This window comes from Emys orbicularis, chromosome 13 (genome assembly GCF_028017835.1).
Source record: "Emys orbicularis isolate rEmyOrb1 chromosome 13, rEmyOrb1.hap1, whole genome shotgun sequence".
NCBI classification, from domain to species: Eukaryota; Metazoa; Chordata; order Testudines; family Emydidae; genus Emys; species Emys orbicularis.
Genome location: NC_088695.1, coordinates 36,095,461 through 36,116,778, shown reverse-complemented (window position 1 = coordinate 36,116,778; position 21,318 = coordinate 36,095,461). Strand labels below are relative to the sequence as shown.

Genomic DNA, 21,318 nt, shown 5'->3' with positions numbered 1-21,318 from the left:
ACTAGATTGTGCCATAGCCTTAGTCCACAAAGTCCTTAGCTAATGAATGGGAGTTAGGGAGGAAACAAAGAGGGTAGTGAAAGATGTGCTGAAGTTTGGAAAATTTCTTAGCATCACCTGCTCCAGGGAGGTGAATTAACAATTCTTGGACTAAATTCAGCTGTGGTGTAAAGGGGTGCAATTCCCACAGAGGCCAAAGTGAATTTGGACCTCTGTCTCTTTTCTGGCTTTAGGGAAATACTGTAAATATATAAATGCTAATAATAAATGGTTAACAGTTACATAGCACAAACGTTCACTAATCCTCCAAGCTCCCTTGTGAGATATCTAGGTAACTAGGTTCGGGGATTTGCTGCTGGAAACAGGACCAAAGGGACAGACTGGAGAAGGTGCAGATGAAAAGTGGACTGTTACCTGGGGAGTTGTTTCTTCCCTCTTTGTTGAATAGCCACTAGAGAGAGAGAGAGTGAGAAAGTGCTGGGCTTTGCATTATTGGTGCAGAGCAGTTTATCACGGCTATTGGCATCTAACTCCCTGCTTTAAAGCAAGCTTTTAAAAACACTTTGAATGTCATTATCTGGATTAAATTAGAATCTGTTTACACCAAGATCCAGTTCTGATTTACAGGCCCTGTTAGTGCTGCTCTGGCCAGATCTCTTGTAGATTTGCAGACCCCACTAATGTTGTTGAGTCGGTTCACAGTGTCAATCTGTGGGCCCTGTTAGTGCTGAGTAGCAGGGAGTCTCAAAGCCAACTTCCAACCCAGAGCTCCTGCATTCTCCCAGTTACCGGGCGAGGCATAGGAGCTCCTCTGCTACAGCACAGGGTGGAGTCCAGATTGCTTTTCAAGTTGCTCCTGCAGGTGGACAAGGTATAGGGAGTTTTGTTTACCGTTGTGCTCTATATTAATCTGGGCAGTGCTGTTCTGAGGGTCACATGTGCACCCAGGTAGAGCCAACATGCAGCTTGCTGTGGTATTTGTCTATTTCATTGGATTTGGGACCACTAGTAGCTAAGCTGAGGTCATCAAATTCATGACACATGATTCTTAAAGTATGGTTAATGTCTGTACCCGGTGCTACTTCCAGCACCTGTTCCTGCTTGTTAAATGCTGAAAGCCATGGTCCTTGCAGAGATGTGATATGGTTGTGGACCTGTGTGCTTTGAGAGATCAGAATGTATTTTCTCTATGCTTTCCTGTGGCATTCATCACTGTAGTATCTGATATCAGGGGGTAGCCGTGTTAGTCTGTATCCACAAAAACAACAAGGAGTCTGGTGGCACCTTAAAGACTAAGATTTATTTGGGCATAAGCTTTCGTGGGGAAAAAACCTCACTTCTTCAGATGGTTTTTTACCCACGAAAGCTTATGCCCAAATAAATGTGTTAGTCTTTAAGGTGCAGAGATGTGATATGGTTTGTGGACCTGTGTGCTTTGAGAGATCAGAATGTATTTTCTCTATGCTTTCCTGTGGCATTCATCACTGTAGTATCTGATATCAGGGGGTAGCCGTGTTAGTCTGTATCCACAAAAACAACAAGGAGTCTGGTGGCACCTTAAAGACTAAGATTTATTTGGGCATAAGCTTTCGTGGGGAAAAAACCTCACTTCTTCAGATGGTTTTTTACCCACGAAAGCTTATGCCCAAATAAATGTGTTAGTCTTTAAGGTGCCACCGGACTCCTTGTTGTTTTTGTAGTATCTGGGCACCTCATAAATGAATGTATTTATCTTCACAACACCCTTGTGAGATAGGAAAGGATTATTATCCCCATTTTAGAGATGTAGAACTGAGAGAGTCTGTGGCAGAACCAACAGCAGATCTCAGATCTCCTGAGTCCCAGTCCAATGTCTTAACCAAAAAACCATCCTTCCTGTTTATTCAGTGTGGAGTGTATGTGTGCGTGTTGGGGGGTTTTACAGTCCAGGTCACTGAACAGGCATCATATTGCCAGGAGCCAGGAATCAGACCTCGTTTCAGCAGCATCTGTGTGTTCACTAGGAATGAGTATGAGAAAGAAATTAGGGATGTAGATAGTGATGTGAAACTTGTTCTCAGATTGACTTGTCCATTGGCCTTGCCCACCATATACCTATAATCTCGTACAGCGGGCTTGCCATTGCATACAATCTGTTCACTAACAAAGCAGCTGCAGTCAGACAGGGAGATCTAGTGTGCTGATGAAGGGTTTGAACAGGAACAAAATAGCCCTCTGCTATCACTAGTTTGTAATAAAAAATGTTGCCCCCGGGAAATTGCACAGTGTAGTGCATGTGATACCTGTCTCTGTGATGGGGACAAAATAAACAGACCATGTTGTCTCTTTCCTAACCAAGAATATGACTTGCAATGTTAAATGCAAATGTGTTTGATAAAGTACCCGCTTCTCACATGATTTTGAAACTGTGACTAATCCTTGTGTACCAGAAGGGCCTGAACCATGAAATAGATTAATAGCCTGCAAAATGTCAGTGTTTAAATTTAAAAAGGCCTTCCTGTTTCTGTTAGAGGCATGCAAAATAGCCTTCAAAAAACGGGGAAAATAGTCTGCTGCCCCATTTTCCCTCTCCCATCCTTTTAATCTGAAAAAGATTTGAACCAAAGAGTTGCATAAATGAAATGTACTGTGTGTATCCAGGATTGGGAAAAGCCAAGCTATGGGGTATTAGAATGAGCTGCCCCGTGCTTCACTGTGTCTTAGACATGGAGTTGCAGTCTGTGGAGACTAATGTTTCTAATGAGTCTTCTGTTCCTCTTTCTTTCTTTTTTTAAAAAAGTGTCTGTATTTGCACAGACATTTATAGTTAAGTACCTGATCCTGCAAGGTACTCTGTTACCTCAACTCCCCATGAATCTAAAGGGGAAAGAGGACATCTCACACCTTGCAGGATTGGTCTGTAAGTGGACATGTGCAGAAGCAAATGGGAAGATAAATATCATAAATTGTTGTGCTTTTGGCCCAGCATTGTTTGGTGCAACAAATAAATATGTTAGCACATAGGTGCTGGAACTGGGGGGTGCTGTCGCACCCCCTGGCTTGAAGTGGTTTCCATTATATACAGGGTTTACAGTTTGGTTCAATGGCTCTCAGCACCCCTGTGTTAGCATGTAAATTTTTAATGGTTCTAGGAAAGCCTAGGGATTTTGTTCTCATTGCAGGTAAGCTCAACCAAGAGGCAATTTCCATACATCAGAGAAGAGAGTTGAAATAAATGTTGGGGAGAGTGTCTTAATACCTTTGCCCATGTGCACACACATGCAGTGAGCTGGGCAAAATTCTGCTTGCCTATATATATATTTTTTAAATGAGCAAGTAAAATACCATCCATCATAATGGTAAGACTGAACTGTTTTCATGGCACTTTTGAATGGCTGTGTGTGTTAGAGCTGGTCAGGAGCTCTCCATCAGTTTTTACATTTTTAATGGAAAATGCAGTTTCTGCAAAAATCAAAATTTTCTGTGGGGAAAACTTTGTATTTTTTGGAAGAAAAAATTGTCTGTTGGGAAAATTGAAATGAAAGTGTTTTGTTTCAGTTCAACCCAAATCGAAACATTTCATTGAGTCAAACCGAATGTAAACGTTTCTTTTTGGGTCAATTCAACATTACTATGTGTTCACCTGTGCTGCCACAGTGCCTCATGGGAACTATAGTTTGGATATTTCATACTCCCATTCTCTATGGGCTGTGTTGTATGGCTGAACTACATATCCCAGGGTATAATATGTATAAGTTTCCAGATTTGTCACTCTGTGTATCACTCTGAAGCCTAGAATGTCTGTTGAGTCAGGGGTAGGCAATGGAAACAGATCCAAGCAAGGCTAAGAGCTCTTTCTGTTCAAAATACCGCCAGGTTCAGTCATCGCTAGGTTTCATGGTCTGTTACCATCCAGTTTTTAAGATTTTAGCCATTACAGATTATACCAGTGTGGTGTACAGCTAGAGTGAGACATGTATCTATGCCATGCCAAGAGCCTTAGACCATTGTTATATTAAATATAACTCAACCAATCACCACCCTTACTCTACAGCTAATTTGTGTGCGAAAGTTTCATTGGTTGTATGAGGGAGTCTGCACAGATTGTCCGACTGCCACACTGATGGGACAGCTCAGGCTTTCAGCTACTAGTATAATGTATGGGCCTGCAGGTGCCGAAGGAAGAGGTTGGAGTTTACCACAGCTATAGGTGCTTCAGCTATAGGCTGAAGGGAGCAGAGATGACCAGATGGGGATTCACAGGAGCAACTAAACATTACAGGAAGAGAAGGCTTCCCTCCCTCTCAGGAGGTTTGTCAGATGGAACCTCAGGGAAGATTATGGGGGGCAAGGAGAGTCCCTTTGCTGTGAGCCAGAGGAAATGCAGTGTGCCAGGCATTTCTCCTACAGAATCTAGCAGATCATCATCAGCTCCTTAGACATCAACCAGCCCATAGATCGGCCTGTACTTGCATGCTGCAGCCCCCGAGACAGTGGGTTGCCTGGTGTGACAGGAGCTGGTGATCTGCCAGGCTTTGCAGGAGGAGAGCCACATTGCAGCAGTGGAACTCCTCCCTTATTTCCTCTCATGTAACCAAGCAGGCTTATTGACTGGAGAACACAGGGAAGGGCTGGTGTTTCTGTACCTTCTGATCCTGTGGTGCTGAATTGCTTTTCCTCCCCCTGCTTAGCCCCCTCTCATTCCTGCAGACCCCAATGAATTGGTTATGCTGGGCAGCAACTCAGTCTAGCTACCCCTTTCTGCTGCTCGTTTGTGGCCAAACTGACCTGTAATTTGAAGTTGAAGATATTCACTGAAAGCAGAGGAAAGATGAACTAGCTGGCTCTTCTGTTCAGCACTCTCTCCACATATGCCTGTTAGCTTCCTTTCAAAAGTAAAACCATGAATGCCTTGCTCTTCCTGCACTGTTTTTTTTTCTTAATAACTACTCTGTAGATTCCAACCCTGGGTCAGACACAATATCATCCCTGTGACAAAGAGCTGTAATCATTTCGTTTACCTGGCTCCTGTCATTGCTGGTGATCTGAGTAATAGGACAGCGCAGGGGTCAGCTCCGGAGAGGCACCAATGTGTTTTACAAATGCTTGCATGTTCTCTGGGTCTCTTGGGTCAATGAAGAAAGTAGTTGGCTATTTTCTCTGTTGCATTTCCCCATTAAACATAAGTATTCAGGGGCAAAGGGAAGGTGCAGCGCTCTAATGAAGTTGCATGATATGGGGGTGAGTATTTGCTTTTGTTGTAACCTGGGATCTAGTTTTCGCTCTCTTTAGATGGAGTCCTATGAATGTTCCCATGACCATGTGGCTGCAGGTTAGTCTTCAAGATGTCATTGAAGAAGTGAGTGTTTGAGATTTTTATTCGTGGACTAGCCATCTCACTGGTGCATTTGCTTTTTTACCAGTGGAGTCTCAGCCCTCTATCGCCTTAAGGAAGTGCACCTGCAGGTGATGAAAGGCTGAAGAGATCCATCTCTGAGACGCTAAAGAGCTGTCTGTTGTGCCATATGAAAAATGTAAAGGTGTGCTTTAGTGTATTTGAAATCTGTCTCCTTAGATGCTGATCACTGAATGGGGTGGATGGATGGGAGTGTGCAGCGACTGATTTTGCTGTATCTGGGCACCTCATAAAAGAATGTATTTATCTTCATAACACCCTTGTGAGATAGGAAAGGATTATTATCCCCATTTTAGAGATGTAGAACTGAGAAAGTCTGTGGCAGAGCCAACAGCAGATCTCCGCTCTCCTGAGTCCCAGTCCAATGTCTTAACCAAAAAATCATCCTTCCTGTTTATTCAGTGTGAAGTGTGTGTGTGTGTGTGTGTGTGTGTGTGTGTGTCGGGGGGGTTTTACAGTCCAGGTCACTGAACAGGCATCATACCTAAAACTGTTCTTACCATGAGCTCAAGATGGTTCTCCCTGCTTGTCCCCTTCATTCCTGGACTTTCTTTCCCTGTTATTGACGTGAGATCGTGAAAGATTGTGTCTGTAAGTAATGCCTGTCACTTGTGTTATGTGCCAGTGGTGTGCTAGATGCTTTTGCTATTTACTTGGTGCTTTAGGTGTCTCCATCAGATAGGGTAATGTTTGTTTTGGTGATCCCTCTCCTCTTTTAGCATTCTCCCCTCCACTTCCCCATCATAACTCTTTCCCTTCATTACCTTATTAAGCCTCCTACCCTTGTCCACAAGAGTCTTCTTTTGTACACCTACTCTTCACTTCATATAGAGCAAGGGTAGGCAACCTATGGCACGTGTGCCGAAGGCAGCACGCGAGCTGATTTTCAGTGGCACTCACACTGCCCGGGTCCTGGCCACTGGTCCGGGGGGCTCTGCATTTTAATTTAATTTTAAATGAAGTTTCTTAAACGTTTTAAAAACCTTATTTACTTTACATACGATAGTTTAGTTATATATTATAGACTCATAGAAAGAGACCTTCTAAAAACCTTTAAATGTATTACTGGCACGCGAAACCTTAAATTAGAGTGAATAAATGAAGACTCGGCACACCACTTCTGAAAGGTTGCCCCTGATATAGAGTGACCCCGTGGCAAAAGAATGAAGGTGTTCCAGCTCTGAGATTTTGAGCTTGAAGGGGGCACATGAGTATTTCAGGGACCCATCTAGAGCTTTATACCTGCTTCTCCTTCCTTTGTCTGCTGTGTATATGACATTTCCTCTTTACTGGGAACGTGTGTCTGTACTAGGCATTGGTGTGGAGTGCAGTCGTACCACACTCCAGTCTCCTCCGTAGCCTATTGGTATATCTGTTGGAACTAGCTCAGTGGTGTCTAGGCACACTGTGCTTTTCAGTGACAATCCCTGTCATTATTGCTGTCTTTTGTTTTGAATAGTAGAGGAGTTGCTGCTATCAGTCCTTACCTGTGGCTGGCAGAATGAGCAACCTTCTTTGGGTACATTGCTATACTCCAAACAACCACTAGGGCATGGAAAGAAGGAAAGCTTAGTGTGCCCTACACCTCAAGCTCAGTCCCTTCTGTGTGTATAGCGTTCCAGTGGTGCAGTAGCATGTGTATTGCGGGCGAAATGGCCTGCCCTCTTCCCTGCTGGGAATCTTTGTCAGACTCCTATGTTTAGCTCTGCATTGATGTTACCTGGTCCTCCTCCAAGAGAAACACGGAACTGTTTCCTCTAATCCTATCACCAACACAGAAAATGAGAATTATAGTAGGATTATTTTTAGCTCTGTCAAAGCTGCAGTTCAGGCAGTATCCCAGTCTCTGCCTTGCAAGAAATTTCTGCTTTAGATTTTCATTTTGCTGCAAAATGCTTTGCAACTTCATCTGCTAAAAGAGAGCAGGAAAGGGGCTAGGTGGGTGGGTTCTAGAGTGTGGCTCGGGTTAGAGCATTCATCTCTCAGCCCTTGAAACCCAGATTCAAATTCTGGTTTGCATCACCAGTGAAAGTCCGTTTAATAGCCTCGCTTAGTTTCCTGTAGATATCCATGCACATCACAATCCTATCCAGATCTGGAATAGCAAGAGTGTGTACGTCAGAACTGAGGTGCACTTGCAGAGGGTGTGTGTGTGTGTGCGCGCGCATGCAGGCCTTGAATAGCAGGAATGGTTGAGATTGAACTGCATTGGCTCAGCTATCTGAGGAGCTTGTGACTCCAATAGCAGGAGAAGCTGCAGCTCTTGATTAAGCTAAATTGGCAGAGCCGTGTCCGTGGGTGAGGTGGGGGTGTGAAGCTGGCATGGTGCTTGCCTGCATTGTGTCAGGTTCTGGCTAGTGTTAAATAGGCCTGCCCTTTTGTTAAACAGTGAAGTTCACTCAAGCTTTTTCAAGGTGTGGGGTAGCCCATGTTCCGTGACACATGTCAGTACCACCAATGTGTTTGCATCCACTCTCCTATAAGTGCTCCAGCTTGGATTTCTATTCCAAAGCTCCACTGTACTTCATTTTGTCTTTAATATTTTTATATTCCTTTTTGGTCCTAACCTCATGATCTCATCTGAAACTGCCAGTTCAATTTTCCAGTTCAACAGAGGTGGTTATTAGTCTAATGGAGAAAAGCCACAAGGGCCTAGTTGTATTCTGATCCAGCAGTGTTTCATAAACCCACTGCCCAGAATATGCATAGAAACAGCCAGGGATTATTTAAGCCTTAACCGTGACACGGTATTGGAATGTGAAAGTAAGTAGTCTGGTAGTAACATTACTTCTATTATGGTCATCAAATGGCCACTTGTTTGCTCTTTCAGTAGCCACCTTCTATAATCTGCTCCTGTGGACTCTTGTTGTCCTAACTTTGCAGCTCTTTATCCTGGGCTGACCTGCAGGAGGCAGAATAACATGGCTGCCCAAATCCTGAACTTTGGGGGGATACAGTAGAATTTCAAGGATACGAACACCAGAGTTATGGACTGACCGGTCAACGGGACACCATGTGAAAGCAGAAGTAACTAATCATGGAGCATCAGAGAGAGAGACACACACACAAAAAGAGCAAATACTGTACGGTGACAGTGCTGCATCTTAAAGGTAGGCACATCTGGGCTGCCTATCCCCACCCCACCTCCACGCGCAGGGCAGCCACTTACAGCTAAGAGGTGAAGATGCTGGGGTTGGCAGCCGGAGCCAGCAGAGCAGGAGCAGCCAGGGCCGTCCTTAGGCATACGCAGCTGCGTAGGGCACCATGAAATTTGGGGCACCAAATTGCCCCGATTTTCATGGTGCCCTAGGCAGCTGTGTGCTGCATACGTGACAGCACCAGCCCCAGCGACCAGCCCTATCCCTCGGCCAGCCCCCCCACAGGCTGCACCCACTTCAAGGGGCAGGGACATCCCTAGAAGGGTGTGGGGCCCCGGACAACTCCCTCCGCCCTGCCTCTTACCCTTTCCTCTGCTCTGCCCCCAGCCCGCCCCCATTCCATCTCTTCCCCCAGTGACCCCCGCACTCACTGGCGGCGGGAAGCAGAGTGACGCGGCCCCAGCCCGCTCAGCTTTCCTTGCCCTAGCCCCAGCCATGTCGCTTGGGTTGGGGAAAGTGGCCCCCCACAGCTCCTGCCTCCCAGACCCTGGGGGGGGTGAGGCCTGGGGCCCCACACAGCCCCCCAAATGGCTAGGGACGGCCCTGGGAGCAGCGCTGGGGCCTGCACCGCTTTCACCCCCCCTCCCCAGTGGGAGGGGGACACAGTGTTTACACAGGGGCACAAACACCCCCTCTCCCCCCAGAACTCGGTCTGACCCAGGAAAAGAAGCGCTGGAGCTGAGGAGGGAGCTCAGCTGCTGCTGAAGCCTGGCCTGGAGTGTCAGCTGCTGAATCTGGAGCCCGAACTGTGCTTTGTTCAGAGTTACAAACATTTCAGAGTTACAGACGACCTCCATTCCTGAGATGTTCATAACTCTGAGGTTCTACTGTAATAGCAAAGCAATCTGCCTCCATTGACCCCTAAACCTACTAAACTCCTGCAAAAAACCTAATAACTCCTGCAAAAAAAACCAAAAAAGGCCCCAACCAGATCACAGTGTTTCAGAGGCTAGATTCTCCAAGAAAATCTGAACATTTAAAAAGGTACCTCACTAAGGAGAGTGTTTCTGGGTCACAGTGTAGAGAGATACCTACTTCTCTGTCTCCAAGTGAACACATGGCAGGCAAATCAAGCACAAGTAGCAGGGCTGATGAAAATCAAATGGCTACCAAAGCAAACATTCTGGAGATGATCTCTGAGTTTCAGTCCATGAGAGAGGATCGGACAACTAAGCTTCTTGCAGTATAGAAGGAAGTTGCTGACTTGGAAGAGCAAGTCATTGTGCTAGAGACTGGCCTAAGAGAAGTAAGTGAGAGGGAAACAGAGCTGCATGGCACTGATGGCGCAGAGAGAGAGAGAGATCTACCCGAAATCGGATGAGATAGAAAATTGATTCTGATGTTGTTCCTTCTCAAGTAAGGGACTGCCTGAAAATGTGGAAGGAGACCATCCAATTCAGTAGGTAAAAATGTTGATCCTGGAGTTGTTGCATCTGAGCTCTTTGAAAGGTGTAAAAGTGGAGCGAGCACACAGGACGCCACTCGCCCTGCCTGGGCCTTATAAATTCAGAGACCTAATTGTGAAATTTCATGATCATTAGTAGAAAAATTTAATTATGAAAAAATCAGAATGTATTCAGAGCTCATTCTCCAAGGCCACAAGCTGCAATTTTTCCATGACCTCTTTGACCTAACTTTAAAAAAGAGAAGAGAGCTGAAGGAAATTACAGCAGCACTCGGAAGGGCAGATTTTTTGCTACAGATGGGGATTCCCATTTAAACTCTCATTCAGCTTCCAAAATTAGTATTATATATTAAGTGTCTTCAGACAAGGCAAAAATACACTCCAGTCTCTTGGGATAGAAATCCATACCTCAGATGTACACGAAGATTCTCCAGAGGTAGTAACTACAGTTAAGCTGCTAAAAAAACTCTTAGGAAATGATGAAACAAGAAAAAGAAAAGACAAAACACTCTAGAGAATACATTGGCAATGGCAGAAGTAAAGCTGAACAAGAGAACTCGGATACTTAAGGCATATCCTAGAGACTAACCAGAAGGGATTGCTTGGGAGTCATTAGGAATGAACAGTAACTATATCAATGTTATAAAGAAAATAGTATAAAATTTGCTTTAGTTGGGGTGATCGGTAAAAGCTGTGTACTGTATTTTAAAACATAGAGGAAATAAAGGACAATAAGAGGGGAGTTGGTGGTGTGGGTAAGGGATGAAATCCCAAGAATGGAGCAGACCGGAGAAAAGGGGGATGGGGTGGGGAGGAATCTTTAGAGGGTCTGTGTAAATCCTCCTTGTAACTCAAAATAATCAGGTGGTAATCTATCCCTAAGGGTGGGGGGTGAGGTCCCATAGGTGGAGAATGCACCTCCTTTGGATTGCAAGAGAAACAGCCCAAGTGTTCTTGGTGAGAGTACAGGGGTTTAGGGTTCAGCAAAGCATAGTCACTTGGAGACTGTTTTACCTGTTACATTGTTTTTATTTGTGGATTTAAAGTAAGGGGAATGCAAAAGAGGGGAGGGAACTGGGAAGGTGGGGGGAATTAATACAAGAAATAGATATGGAAGTGTACAAACCCAAACCAAGCCCCTATTCAGACACACAGTTTTGAATGCAACATAATAAGAGACAATGACAACACAAGGGGTCATGCCATAAACAGCTAAAAAATCACAATAATTTCAATTGTTTAAATAAATTGAATAGTTACTCTCAATGGTTCTTTCTTTTAAAGTGACATGTTTGCATGTCAGAGGGCTACATCATGTAATTGAAAGGGGAAAAGCCCTGGTAGAACTTTAAAACCCTCGCTCGGATACTTCAATATACTCATTTTCAGGAGGGACAGCTTATGAGCATGAAAGATGTAATTGGTTTCAAGAGACATGTTTTGTTTCAGCTAAAGAAAAGAGGAATGGGCATAACATTTGATAAACACGTACCTTTTCAAGTTAAAGTTCAATGTAAGGAGAAGGAGGGATGTTACAGATTGTTGAAGGACACAGTTGCTGGGTAATTAATAATGATGGGCTCAGTGTATGCTCTCAACCAAAAGGACTTCTGTAAAACACTGCAACACTTTGGGGAAGGGGAAATTGTACTTGGAGGAGACTTCAATTGCACATCTATTCCTGACTGGGACAAATCTGATTTAAAAGACCAGGGACATAGGGAAGCGGGAGCAGCATTGACTTCTCTGTGCCAACAGCTCAATTTGTCACCTTGATGGAGAGAATTGAACCCAATGGAAAAAGATTACACATTTTATTCACACCCTCATCAGTTATATACTAGAATAGATGTAATGTTATTCTGTAAATCCTTAATGAAGCAGACACAATCTGTAGAAATTGGCAACATTACATGGTCAGATCATGCAACAGTAAAGTGATACTTGATAGCTGGGATGGGTCCCAGTGATCACTTTTTTGAGGGGTGGGGTGGGGAAGTGAGCTGCCTTTTTCTCCAAGAAAAATATTGGGTTGCAGAAATTAAAAAGGACATTGTTCAGTACTTTCAGATAAATGATATTGACAACATAAAGAGAGGCTTTCTCTAGGAGGTGGGTAAAGCACTATTTAGGGGTCAGTTGATAAGCAGAGCCTCTCACCTGAAAAAAGAAAGGGCTCAAGAAAAAATAGAACTACAGCAGAAGATAAAAAGGTTGCAAGACATGCATAAAAACACAGGTTCAAAAACATCTATAACAATTAACTAAATATACAGGGAAAATTGAATATGTTGGTGACAGATGCCACTGAAAAAGCCCTTAGTATACAAAGCAGAAGTTTTCTGAAAAAGGAAATAAAAGTGATAGCTTAAAGGGATTCAAGAGCAATGTATTATTCCACCAGTTAGAACAATCAGCAAAAAGATAGTTACGCACCCTAATGAAATGTGCTACTTTTGCTGCTGCTTATAAAAATCTCTCTACCTCAGATACTCCAAATTCTGAAGTTACTTCTAGATTTTTTTTTTAATTAACAGACTTTCCAAAGATAAGCAAAATTTTTAAGACTCTTTAGATAAAGAAATAACAGAAGAAGAAATCCTAGTGGCAATAGCAAGTATGGAAAGTGGTAAAACTCCAGGACCTGCTGGCTTTCCAGCTGAATTTTACAAGGTATTTAAGGAGGTATTAGTGGGTCGCTTGAGAGCTACCTTCAACACTATTCTGTTAGGGGAGGAACTTCTGCAACCTATGAAAAAAAGCTATTGTGGTTATTCTCCCTAAAGATGGAAAAGATCTCACCATATGCATTTCCTATAGGCCCATATCACTGTTAAATCATGGCATAAAGATTCTAGCAAAAATACGAGCTAGCCGATTGCAGTCTATGCTCTCAGCTTATATAAACCCAGATCAAACTGAATTCATTAAGGATAGACAAATCTCAGACAGTATTAAGAGAGGACTTAGAATCATCCGCAATACCAAATAAAAAAAATCTGTTTCTTTTATTGTCACTAGACGCAGAGAAAGGAGATAGAATAGTGGGACTTTCTGTTTCAAGCCCTGCCCTATGTGGACTTTGTCCCCCAGTTCCCTAAATGGATAACTGCTTTTTACACCAGCCCAGAAGCAGCCGTTTGAGTTCATGGTGTTTGTTTGAATTACACAGAGGGACTAGGCAGGGATGTCCATTGTCTCCTTCATTTATCGCACTGGACATGGAACCTTTAATACAGAGGATAAGGAACAATGAATCCATCACAGGAATAAAACTTGCAGGGTCACATCAGAAAATAGTGTCATATGCAGATGATGCAATATTATTTTTATCTAAACCAATATTTCTCTCAAATTAGTTTCTGAAGAAATCTAGAACTTTGGGAAAGTGTCTGGATTTAAAGTAAATTATGCCAAATACTGAAATTCCAGAATCTGAAAAGTCTCTCCTCCAGAAAACATTTGGGTACAAACGGGCAACAAATTCTATAAGATACCTAGGAATTCAAATCTCAAACAACATAGGAGAGCTTCATGATTTAGTGTCAACCCACTACTTCAGGAAATGAACAAAGATCTGGGGTGCTGAGGGAAGTATTTAATTTCTTGATGGGGAAGTATAGTTGCAGCCAAAATGAGCATTCTGCCAAGGATATCTTTCTTGTTTCCAGATTTTTCTGGGATTATCCCAGATAAAACCCTACGAGGAATATAGAGGATGTCAACATTTTTATGGAATAAGGAAAGACCAAGAGTGAGTGCAGATACTCTATACAGGCCCATTAAACAGGATGGATTAGCTGTTCCAAATATTCTGTGATACTACACCTCTACCTCAATAGAACGCTGTCCTCGGGAGCCAAAAAATCTTACCGTGTTATAGGTGAAACTGCGTTATATCGAACTTGCTTTGATCCGCCGGAGTGCACAGCCCCCGCGTTATGTCCGAATTCGTGTTATATCGGGTCGCGTTATATCGGGGTAGAGGTGTACTTAGCCAGCCAGCTCAAAGTAGTAGTGAATTTGGGGTGCTCTAACCCAGCCAAACATGGGGTATTTATTAAACAAAATAATTGTGGCAGTAAGAATGTTGCTAAACTACCATGGATTAATTAAAAAAAAAAAATCTCATCCTCCAGAAATTTACGCACATCCTTTAGCAAAGGCTACTCTGTGTTTAGGATATAACTACACATAAGATAAGTTCCTTTCCCTTGCCAATCACACCCATTACAAATAATCCAGATCTTAACCCAAATTGTGAACAAGAGAGCTTCGAAGATTGGGAGAGCCATGGAATACACATGGTGGGCCAGCTATTCAGTAAAAAAAAAACCCAAAACATTTCTAACTTATTTAGAGATCAAAATTAACTTTAACTGGCCCACTCTCCCCTTGTACCAGTACTTTCAAGTGAGGCATTATGTTTCTCAACTTTCTAAGAAACCTGTTATACAGAAAGCTAATTTTAATAGAAGAGATGGCATCTGATCAATTAGGAAACAAAAATTATAACTAATTTATATCGATCTTTGCAGACAGCTTTTCTAACAAAAAAGTGTCTATGTATAACACTCTGGGAAAAGGAGGTGGATAGACCAATCACCCTAGAAGAATCTGGTTTGATCTAGAAAAAAGGACCAGCAACCTCAATCTGTAGCACAATAAAATAAAAAATTTTTAAGATACTGTTTCAAAGGTACCTTTCACCATTCAGGTTTTTTATATATATATGTGTGTGTGTGTGTGTGTGTGTGTGTGTATATATATATACACACACACAGAGAATGGGGGTAAATGTGGGAGAAATAGTGGTGAAAGAGGAGATTTTATGCATGTATGGTGGACATATCCAGTCGTTAGAGAGTATTGGGATGCAATCCGTAACCGAATATCACAAATTTGTATTACCAAATGATCACTGGAAAAAGAAAAATAGCCCAACCATCGAGGAATGATTTTTTTTTTTTTAAAGGGAGATTATGGAAAAATTAACATATCAATTATGTACCCAGTAAAATAGAAAGAGGGCAGGTAGATACTTAGATATTTGGTTACCTTTTATTCAATGCTCAAAGTACGTTCACCTGTAAAAAAAAAAAAAAAAAAAAAAAAAAAAAAAACAAACAACCCCAGCATACTTTTTTTTTTTTTTTTTAAAATATTAACATTTGATAGTGCTGGTCTGTTAAATATGTGTATATAGAGATTTAACTTACATAATTTAATAAAATCACTAGAAGCAACATATTATAGGCCTTGTAATGATGCTCACTCTGTAATATGGTAACATATTAAATAGAAAGATCTGATGACTATATTCCTTTATAATGTCTCTAAACAAAAGCTAACTGTTGTAGTGATTGTTTTGTTCCTGATATTTATATGGCAAGGATTTGTAAACTTGTTAAAAAATTTAAAAAATGAAACCTTAAAAGAAAAGCAATGTATCCTGCATCATTAAAATTTCAGCCTAACTGTCTATCTTGTGCTGCTTGTTTTTAGCTTTTGTCTCAAATTTGGGACTCAATAGATAGAGCTGGACACTTGCACCTGATCTAGAATGGAGTGGTGACCTGAAGGGCTCCAGCTAGGAGATCAATTCATAACCTGCTCTTGGCAAATCACCTGGGATCCCTAACAGTGATATCAGTTTAAACCTCCCTCGCTTCTGGGAGTCGAGCATGCTCCCTTTGTAGCATTCCTAGTCTCTGCCAGCCAGAGACACTCTTGTCTTCTGGACCTCGTCTCTCAGTTCTCCTGCTGTGATGGAGCATTTAGCTGGCGTGTTCACCAATGTGTTTCTTGCCTGCGATCATCTTGGCTTTTTATTCCAGCAGGCCAGTCTAAAGTTCATGGGAGGGTGAGAACATTGCAGATGATTCCAAGGCATTTGGGGACGTAGTGGTTGGCCAGCAGGAAAAAGCCAAGAAATATGATGGTGAAGCACTAAACAGACTGTTTTCTGCTCTCCAGGATGAGATGACCTCAAGTTTGGGCCTGACCACAAAGAAGGCCCTCACTATCCTGAGAGACCAGCTGTCAGCACTGCTGGAGGGGCATCAGAAGGAAAGGAAGAAGGTGATTTCATGGAAGGTGAGGCGCAAAAAAAAAAAAAAAAAAAAAAGCCCACAGTAGGTTCTGACCTTCCCTATCGGTCTCTCAAAACCCTAAAGTTTGGAAATTGGGAATTAGACCAGTTCCCCGTATGGATCGCACAAAGGACCTATGGTGCATCCCCAAGCTTTCCGAACCCTTGTTAAGCTAAAACTCTGAGTTAATTGAAGGTCAATTACGTTAGGGTCTGCTTTTGTGGAGCTTCTAAGTTCCTTGGGGCTAATGCTAGGAGCTATTCAAGGTTATAGCTCCTTTGCAGCTGTGCAGTTGTGGAATTTAGGAGCTTAACTTCAACCCAGAGATTCTTCGGAGCAGCAAAAGCTGAAACTCCTACCTAGTCAGCCTCCCGCCCCTTCCAGCATTAGGAAGGTGAATGTGTGCTGCCTTTTCCTTCTCCCTGTGCCCCTAAGAGCTTTGTAAATTTGGGGTTTACCTGTATTTGACATATGATCTCTGTAGAGAGAGGCTCCAAAGTTGTCTCTCTCAGTGCACATAGGGAGTTGTTTAGAGCAGATGGGGCTATGAGGCTTAACACACTCTCCTGAGGCTTCAGCTACTGTTGGGGTGTCCTGTACGTTTAAATACAAAGCTCTAGAGTCTTATTTGTAGTAATTCCATTTTTAAAATGTCTGTTCTCCCCTCTGGATCAGTGACAATGAGACATCCTGGCACAGCCGCCTTTGTATTGTGCCAGGGCATTGCAAGGCAGCGAGCATTCACCCAAGCCAGTCATCTGATCCACTGCTAGTGTGTTAGCACTCAGATAAACACTGATGTGGGAAGCTCCTGACTGTTTTGAGGGTTTTTGCAAACGATGTTCGCTCCCCAGTGGTTTTGTGAACTTCTACCTTCCCCCCATTATGTTATGCTTCTTAAAGGACTAGATCTGTGTTTAGCTGACACTGAGTCTCTGCTACTCTTGCTTTGTAGGAGGTGTGGAGGAGCAGTTTCCTGTACCATGGTAACCGTTGCTCCTGTTTCCATTGGCCGGGTGCATCTCTGATGCTGCTGGCAGTGCTGCTGCTGTTGTGCTGCTATGGGAGCCAGCCACACGGGAGGTGAGCAAAGCATCCTTTGCTATTTGAAGGGGAGTGGGGGTAGTTTTATACTGTATCTGTAGTGCATATGGCTGTCTTAGCATTGTGGTCGCTAATTCTTTTTAATCACTGGGCTCATTCATGGCCAGATCGTGTCCCCATCAGCTCCTTCCCCCAGTCTCTGACAAAGACTCGTTTTGGGAGCTCATTGATGCCGCTTCTCAACAATCCCATAATGGATCTGATGGAGAGAATGAGGTTGCCTCCCTTCGGGAACTGTACAAGCTCCTTTTTGTAGAGTGGTACCAGACCCCCTGATGTCCTGGGGTGTGGGAATAGAGAGGGATAATCCTGAAACTGAACTGGGGGTTTGGGTGCCTCATGGAAGAGTGCAGAGAGCTGCCACTTGGACCTCATCATTCCCTGGCTGTATTTTATAAGGGTATCTCTGGATCAAAGCAGATCTTGTCGAACTTCTCCAGTGGAATTGTTCTAAAGACCAAGCATGGGCTTAATGCCTTTGCTTTTCTTTATGAATAATGTTAATACTTGAGTCAGTGGGATGAAAGAATAAAGGGGCAGGTAGGTGAGCATCTATATCTGTGCGCGGGGGAGCATATTCTGCTCCTTTACTCACATGCCTCTTCTGCTTCTTGGTTATTTCCTGTTGCCTTACAAAGCCAAGGTGCTGAGATTGTGAATGCCCTGGCACTCCTCCTCCTCCTCCTCCTGAACCTCTTCTTGATTGGACGACAAGAGAGGCTGAAGCGCAGAGAGGTTGAAAGGAGGCTCCGGACCATCATCGACAAGATAAACGGTGAGGTCTCTATGTGCCCTCTCCCATTTGGGTTGTCATGCATGCACTCACAGCTTCCCCCTCTGTTGGATTTCTCTCCAAACCTCAGTGTCTCCATTACTTGTATTTAGATTACCTGTCTTGCTCCATCTCATACAGAGGCAGGCTGTTGAGAGCCATGCTTTCTGCACCACCCTCTTTAGATGTGATATGCTGAGCTGCGATAATGTCAAATGCTTTGTACCTTAACCTGGTAAGGCAAATGGCCATTATGTCTGTGTGCTGGAGTAAGTCAGACTCTGAGCATCTCATAAAAATATCTGCCTTCCAGCAAGCAATAAGAGAGGAGAACGTAGGGACAGCAGCACCCTTTCAGCAAGAGACGTGTGTGTGGGAACAGCTGTGAGTGAGCACCCTCCCAGTTTGGGCAGCAAGCCTGGGTGGAGCCTCTGCCTGGCAGAAGGTGGAGTAATTATTTTCAGCCTGGGGCCCTTTGGGACATTCTCTTGGCCTTTGTCTTGCATAGGTTCATCTCAGCATTACCTGGTGTTTGGTGTATGTTGCAAATTGGCTATTGGTAGCTGTCTGTACAGGATGGGGAAATATGAGGGACCTTCCCTCCCCCATGGGGGAATAAAGGAAATGGCAGGAGATCATAAGGACTGTGTGGGATTAGCATTGGAGGGATCATTCTGTGGAAGGTAAATACTTACGGGCTCACCAGCCCTTCTCCAGCGGGGCTCTTCCTCATTCTTTCCTGTTCTCTGTGCTTTCAGATACCCTAGAAGATGGCAAAGAGCCGAAGTGGCCAGACTCCATGTACCCCGACCTTCACATGCCTTTTGCCCCATCCTGGTCCCTCCACTGGGCCTACAGGGATGGTCATCTCGTAAACCTACCCGTCAGCCTGTTAGTAGAGGGAGACGTTATTGCTCTGAGACCGGGGCAGGAGTCTTTTGCTTCTCTGAGAGGGATTAAGGTAACTCACTTGTCTCCTTTCTGTGCCATGATGAAAGATTGTTTCCCAGGATGATCTTGTTGGTGACCAATTCCTAGAGAACACAGTATTCTCATTGTGTGTTTGATCTCTTCCTACCTTTGGAACACTCAAGAGCTTCACCTTGCACTTCATTTGTGCAGCTAAAAGTGCTTTATATAAACAGCTCTCCCGCCAACCCCCAAACCCCAACAACTTAGTCACAGAAATGATGCCAAAGCATAATGTTACTTATCTCCCACAGGACAGAAAAGGAGTGTATTGTGCTTCTGATAATAACTGTATTAAACCATCTGACTAGATAATTCAATAGGACACCTTCCCATTTTGAAACCGTGGGTGTTGCTTTTGTGCCAGAAGATGGGTTTTAGGCAGAAAGTCACTGTCACTAAAGATCTTAAATGAACCTGTGTGCAAAATACTCCTCTCTGCTCCTTGCTGTGAATTCATTGCACTCACTTTGCAGACAGAACTCGCAACATGAACACGGTATTTCCGTATGGAACTCTAGTGTAGAATATGCCTTTCTGATAAAAGAAGGGGACTGTACCCTGCATTTCATATGGAGAAATAAAGGCTTATCTGCTCTCACCTTCCCCTTTCTGCTCTCTGATAATGTAAGGTTGTTGTACAGAATACATGGGGGGAAAGTGGATGAACTGCCTAAGAGGGCTGGAACTACAAGCTAAGGAAGAAATTGACTGAGAAAGATCAGGAGAAAATGTTTAGGTTCTCACTGCAGGACAGCAAGTGGTCTCTGATCTAGACTTATCTGTTAGAAAATCATGCTTGATCATGACGGTCCCTTCTGACCTTGAAGTCTGTGAGTCTATGCATATCTCCATCAGATTGCAGAATAATTTCAGGGAATCTTGGAAGATGGGGAGGGGCCAATACTGGTGGGAATGTTACCTGGACAACATCTTAGCTCATGTGTGGTATAATTATCCACTGATCAGCTCTTATTTGGGAACAAACTATGAACAGCCTGCTGTTTCAGAAAACCCTTCCTTCATGGTGTTTGGATATTGAAGCTTGCCCTTTACAATGTAGCAAAACAAGCAGCAGGGCCTGGCTTTCCTCCTGGCTCTGAAAGCAGCTCTCATAGAATGGAAACTTGTGGGATGATTTGTTTAGCGAATGTACAGAGTTGGTGGTACAAACAGGAGCACTTGACAGAACAAAGAGAGCACTTAGATTAGAAAAATGTAAAGATGCCGGGGCAAAGAGATGAAGATAATAGTAATACTTTATGCTCTTCAGAAGCTCTTAGCCAAGGAGCTCACGTTGTTTTACAAATGTTAAAAGTTAAGCCTTACAAATTCCTGTGAGGCAGATAAAGGAATTACATGGATCATTTCTCTGCTTGTAATGCAACTACTTCTGGGCTGGAATGCAGCAGCTGTTCACAACACAGCAACACCAGTTTCGGACAAGAAATGAAAAAGAGTGCCACATTCACAAGCCACACATGGACAATTATTATAGTTAATTTAGAGAAGTGGAACGAAATTACCAAAACTACAATTTGGCCAGGGCATCAGAAATAACATGCCTCTCTTACAAAAGCATGTAGGGATCTTTAATAGGTGCAAGTGGGCAGGATTTCATATTTTGTACTAGACATGGGGGTGGGAGGAAATGTGTTGTGCAAGAAAGACATGGGAAAATTCAGCTTTTAAAGTTACTTTTGATGCTCTTCGTTGTCTAAGGTCACGTCTACGCTGTGGGTGCTACAATCGCACAGCTGTGGCGCCTTAGTTATGTCACTAGCACCATAGTGTAGATGCTTTCCTGTGAAATGTGCATACATGCTACAGTTATGCTGGGGAGTAAGTGTTGCATTATGCAATAGGTGTTGCATTCTACTTCACATTCAGTTCAGCAACTTTGCAAATGAATTTTAAAGCATTGATAGTTTAAGTGGTGTAGGAAACATGTGTCCTGTGTTGAACAGATTTCTGTGGTACTAAAACACCAATGCCTTTCAGGAGGTTTCCATTGAGTTGTCTGATTGTGCAGCCTTTGGATCTTCTGCCTGTCTTTTCTTCTTCAATTTGATAACAGGATGATGAACACATTGTTCTGGAGCCAGGAGACTTGTTCCCCCCTTTCTCTCCTCCACCTTCCCCGAGGGGTGAAGTGAAGAAGGGACCTCAGAATCCTCAGCTGTATCGTCTCTTTCGTGTCCTAAAGACCCCAGTGATTGACAATGTCAGGTGTGCTAAATACTGCTTTTCATGCTTGTACAGGCTGGCTTGGTTCTTGTTGCAGCCTTATATCAGAAGGGGTGGAGTTTTGCCAGTCCAGTATAGGGGGCTTCAGATAGATGATATTACCTCTTATCCATTATCTGGGAATACTAGAGTTATAAGACTCTCACTGGACTCCTTCACTGGTTCTCAGCAGCTGC

The 21,318-nt window shown here is 43.4% G+C and overlaps 1 protein-coding gene across 1 annotated transcript in view; it reads left to right on the top strand.

Moving 5' to 3' along the window:
- The window catches only part of TMEM94 (transmembrane protein 94), a 71,838-nt gene that overhangs the window by 12,252 nt on the left and 38,268 nt on the right, over window positions 1–21,318 (top strand). Inside the window, exons 2-6 of the mRNA XM_065415590.1 lie at window positions 15,935–16,054; window positions 17,006–17,133; window positions 17,793–17,929; window positions 18,685–18,887; window positions 20,973–21,124. Coding sequence (XP_065271662.1) covers window positions 15,941–16,054; window positions 17,006–17,133; window positions 17,793–17,929; window positions 18,685–18,887; window positions 20,973–21,124 — 734 coding nt within the window. The 5' untranslated portion in view covers window positions 15,935–15,940. The remainder of the gene's footprint in view (window positions 1–15,934; window positions 16,055–17,005; window positions 17,134–17,792; window positions 17,930–18,684; window positions 18,888–20,972; window positions 21,125–21,318) is intronic.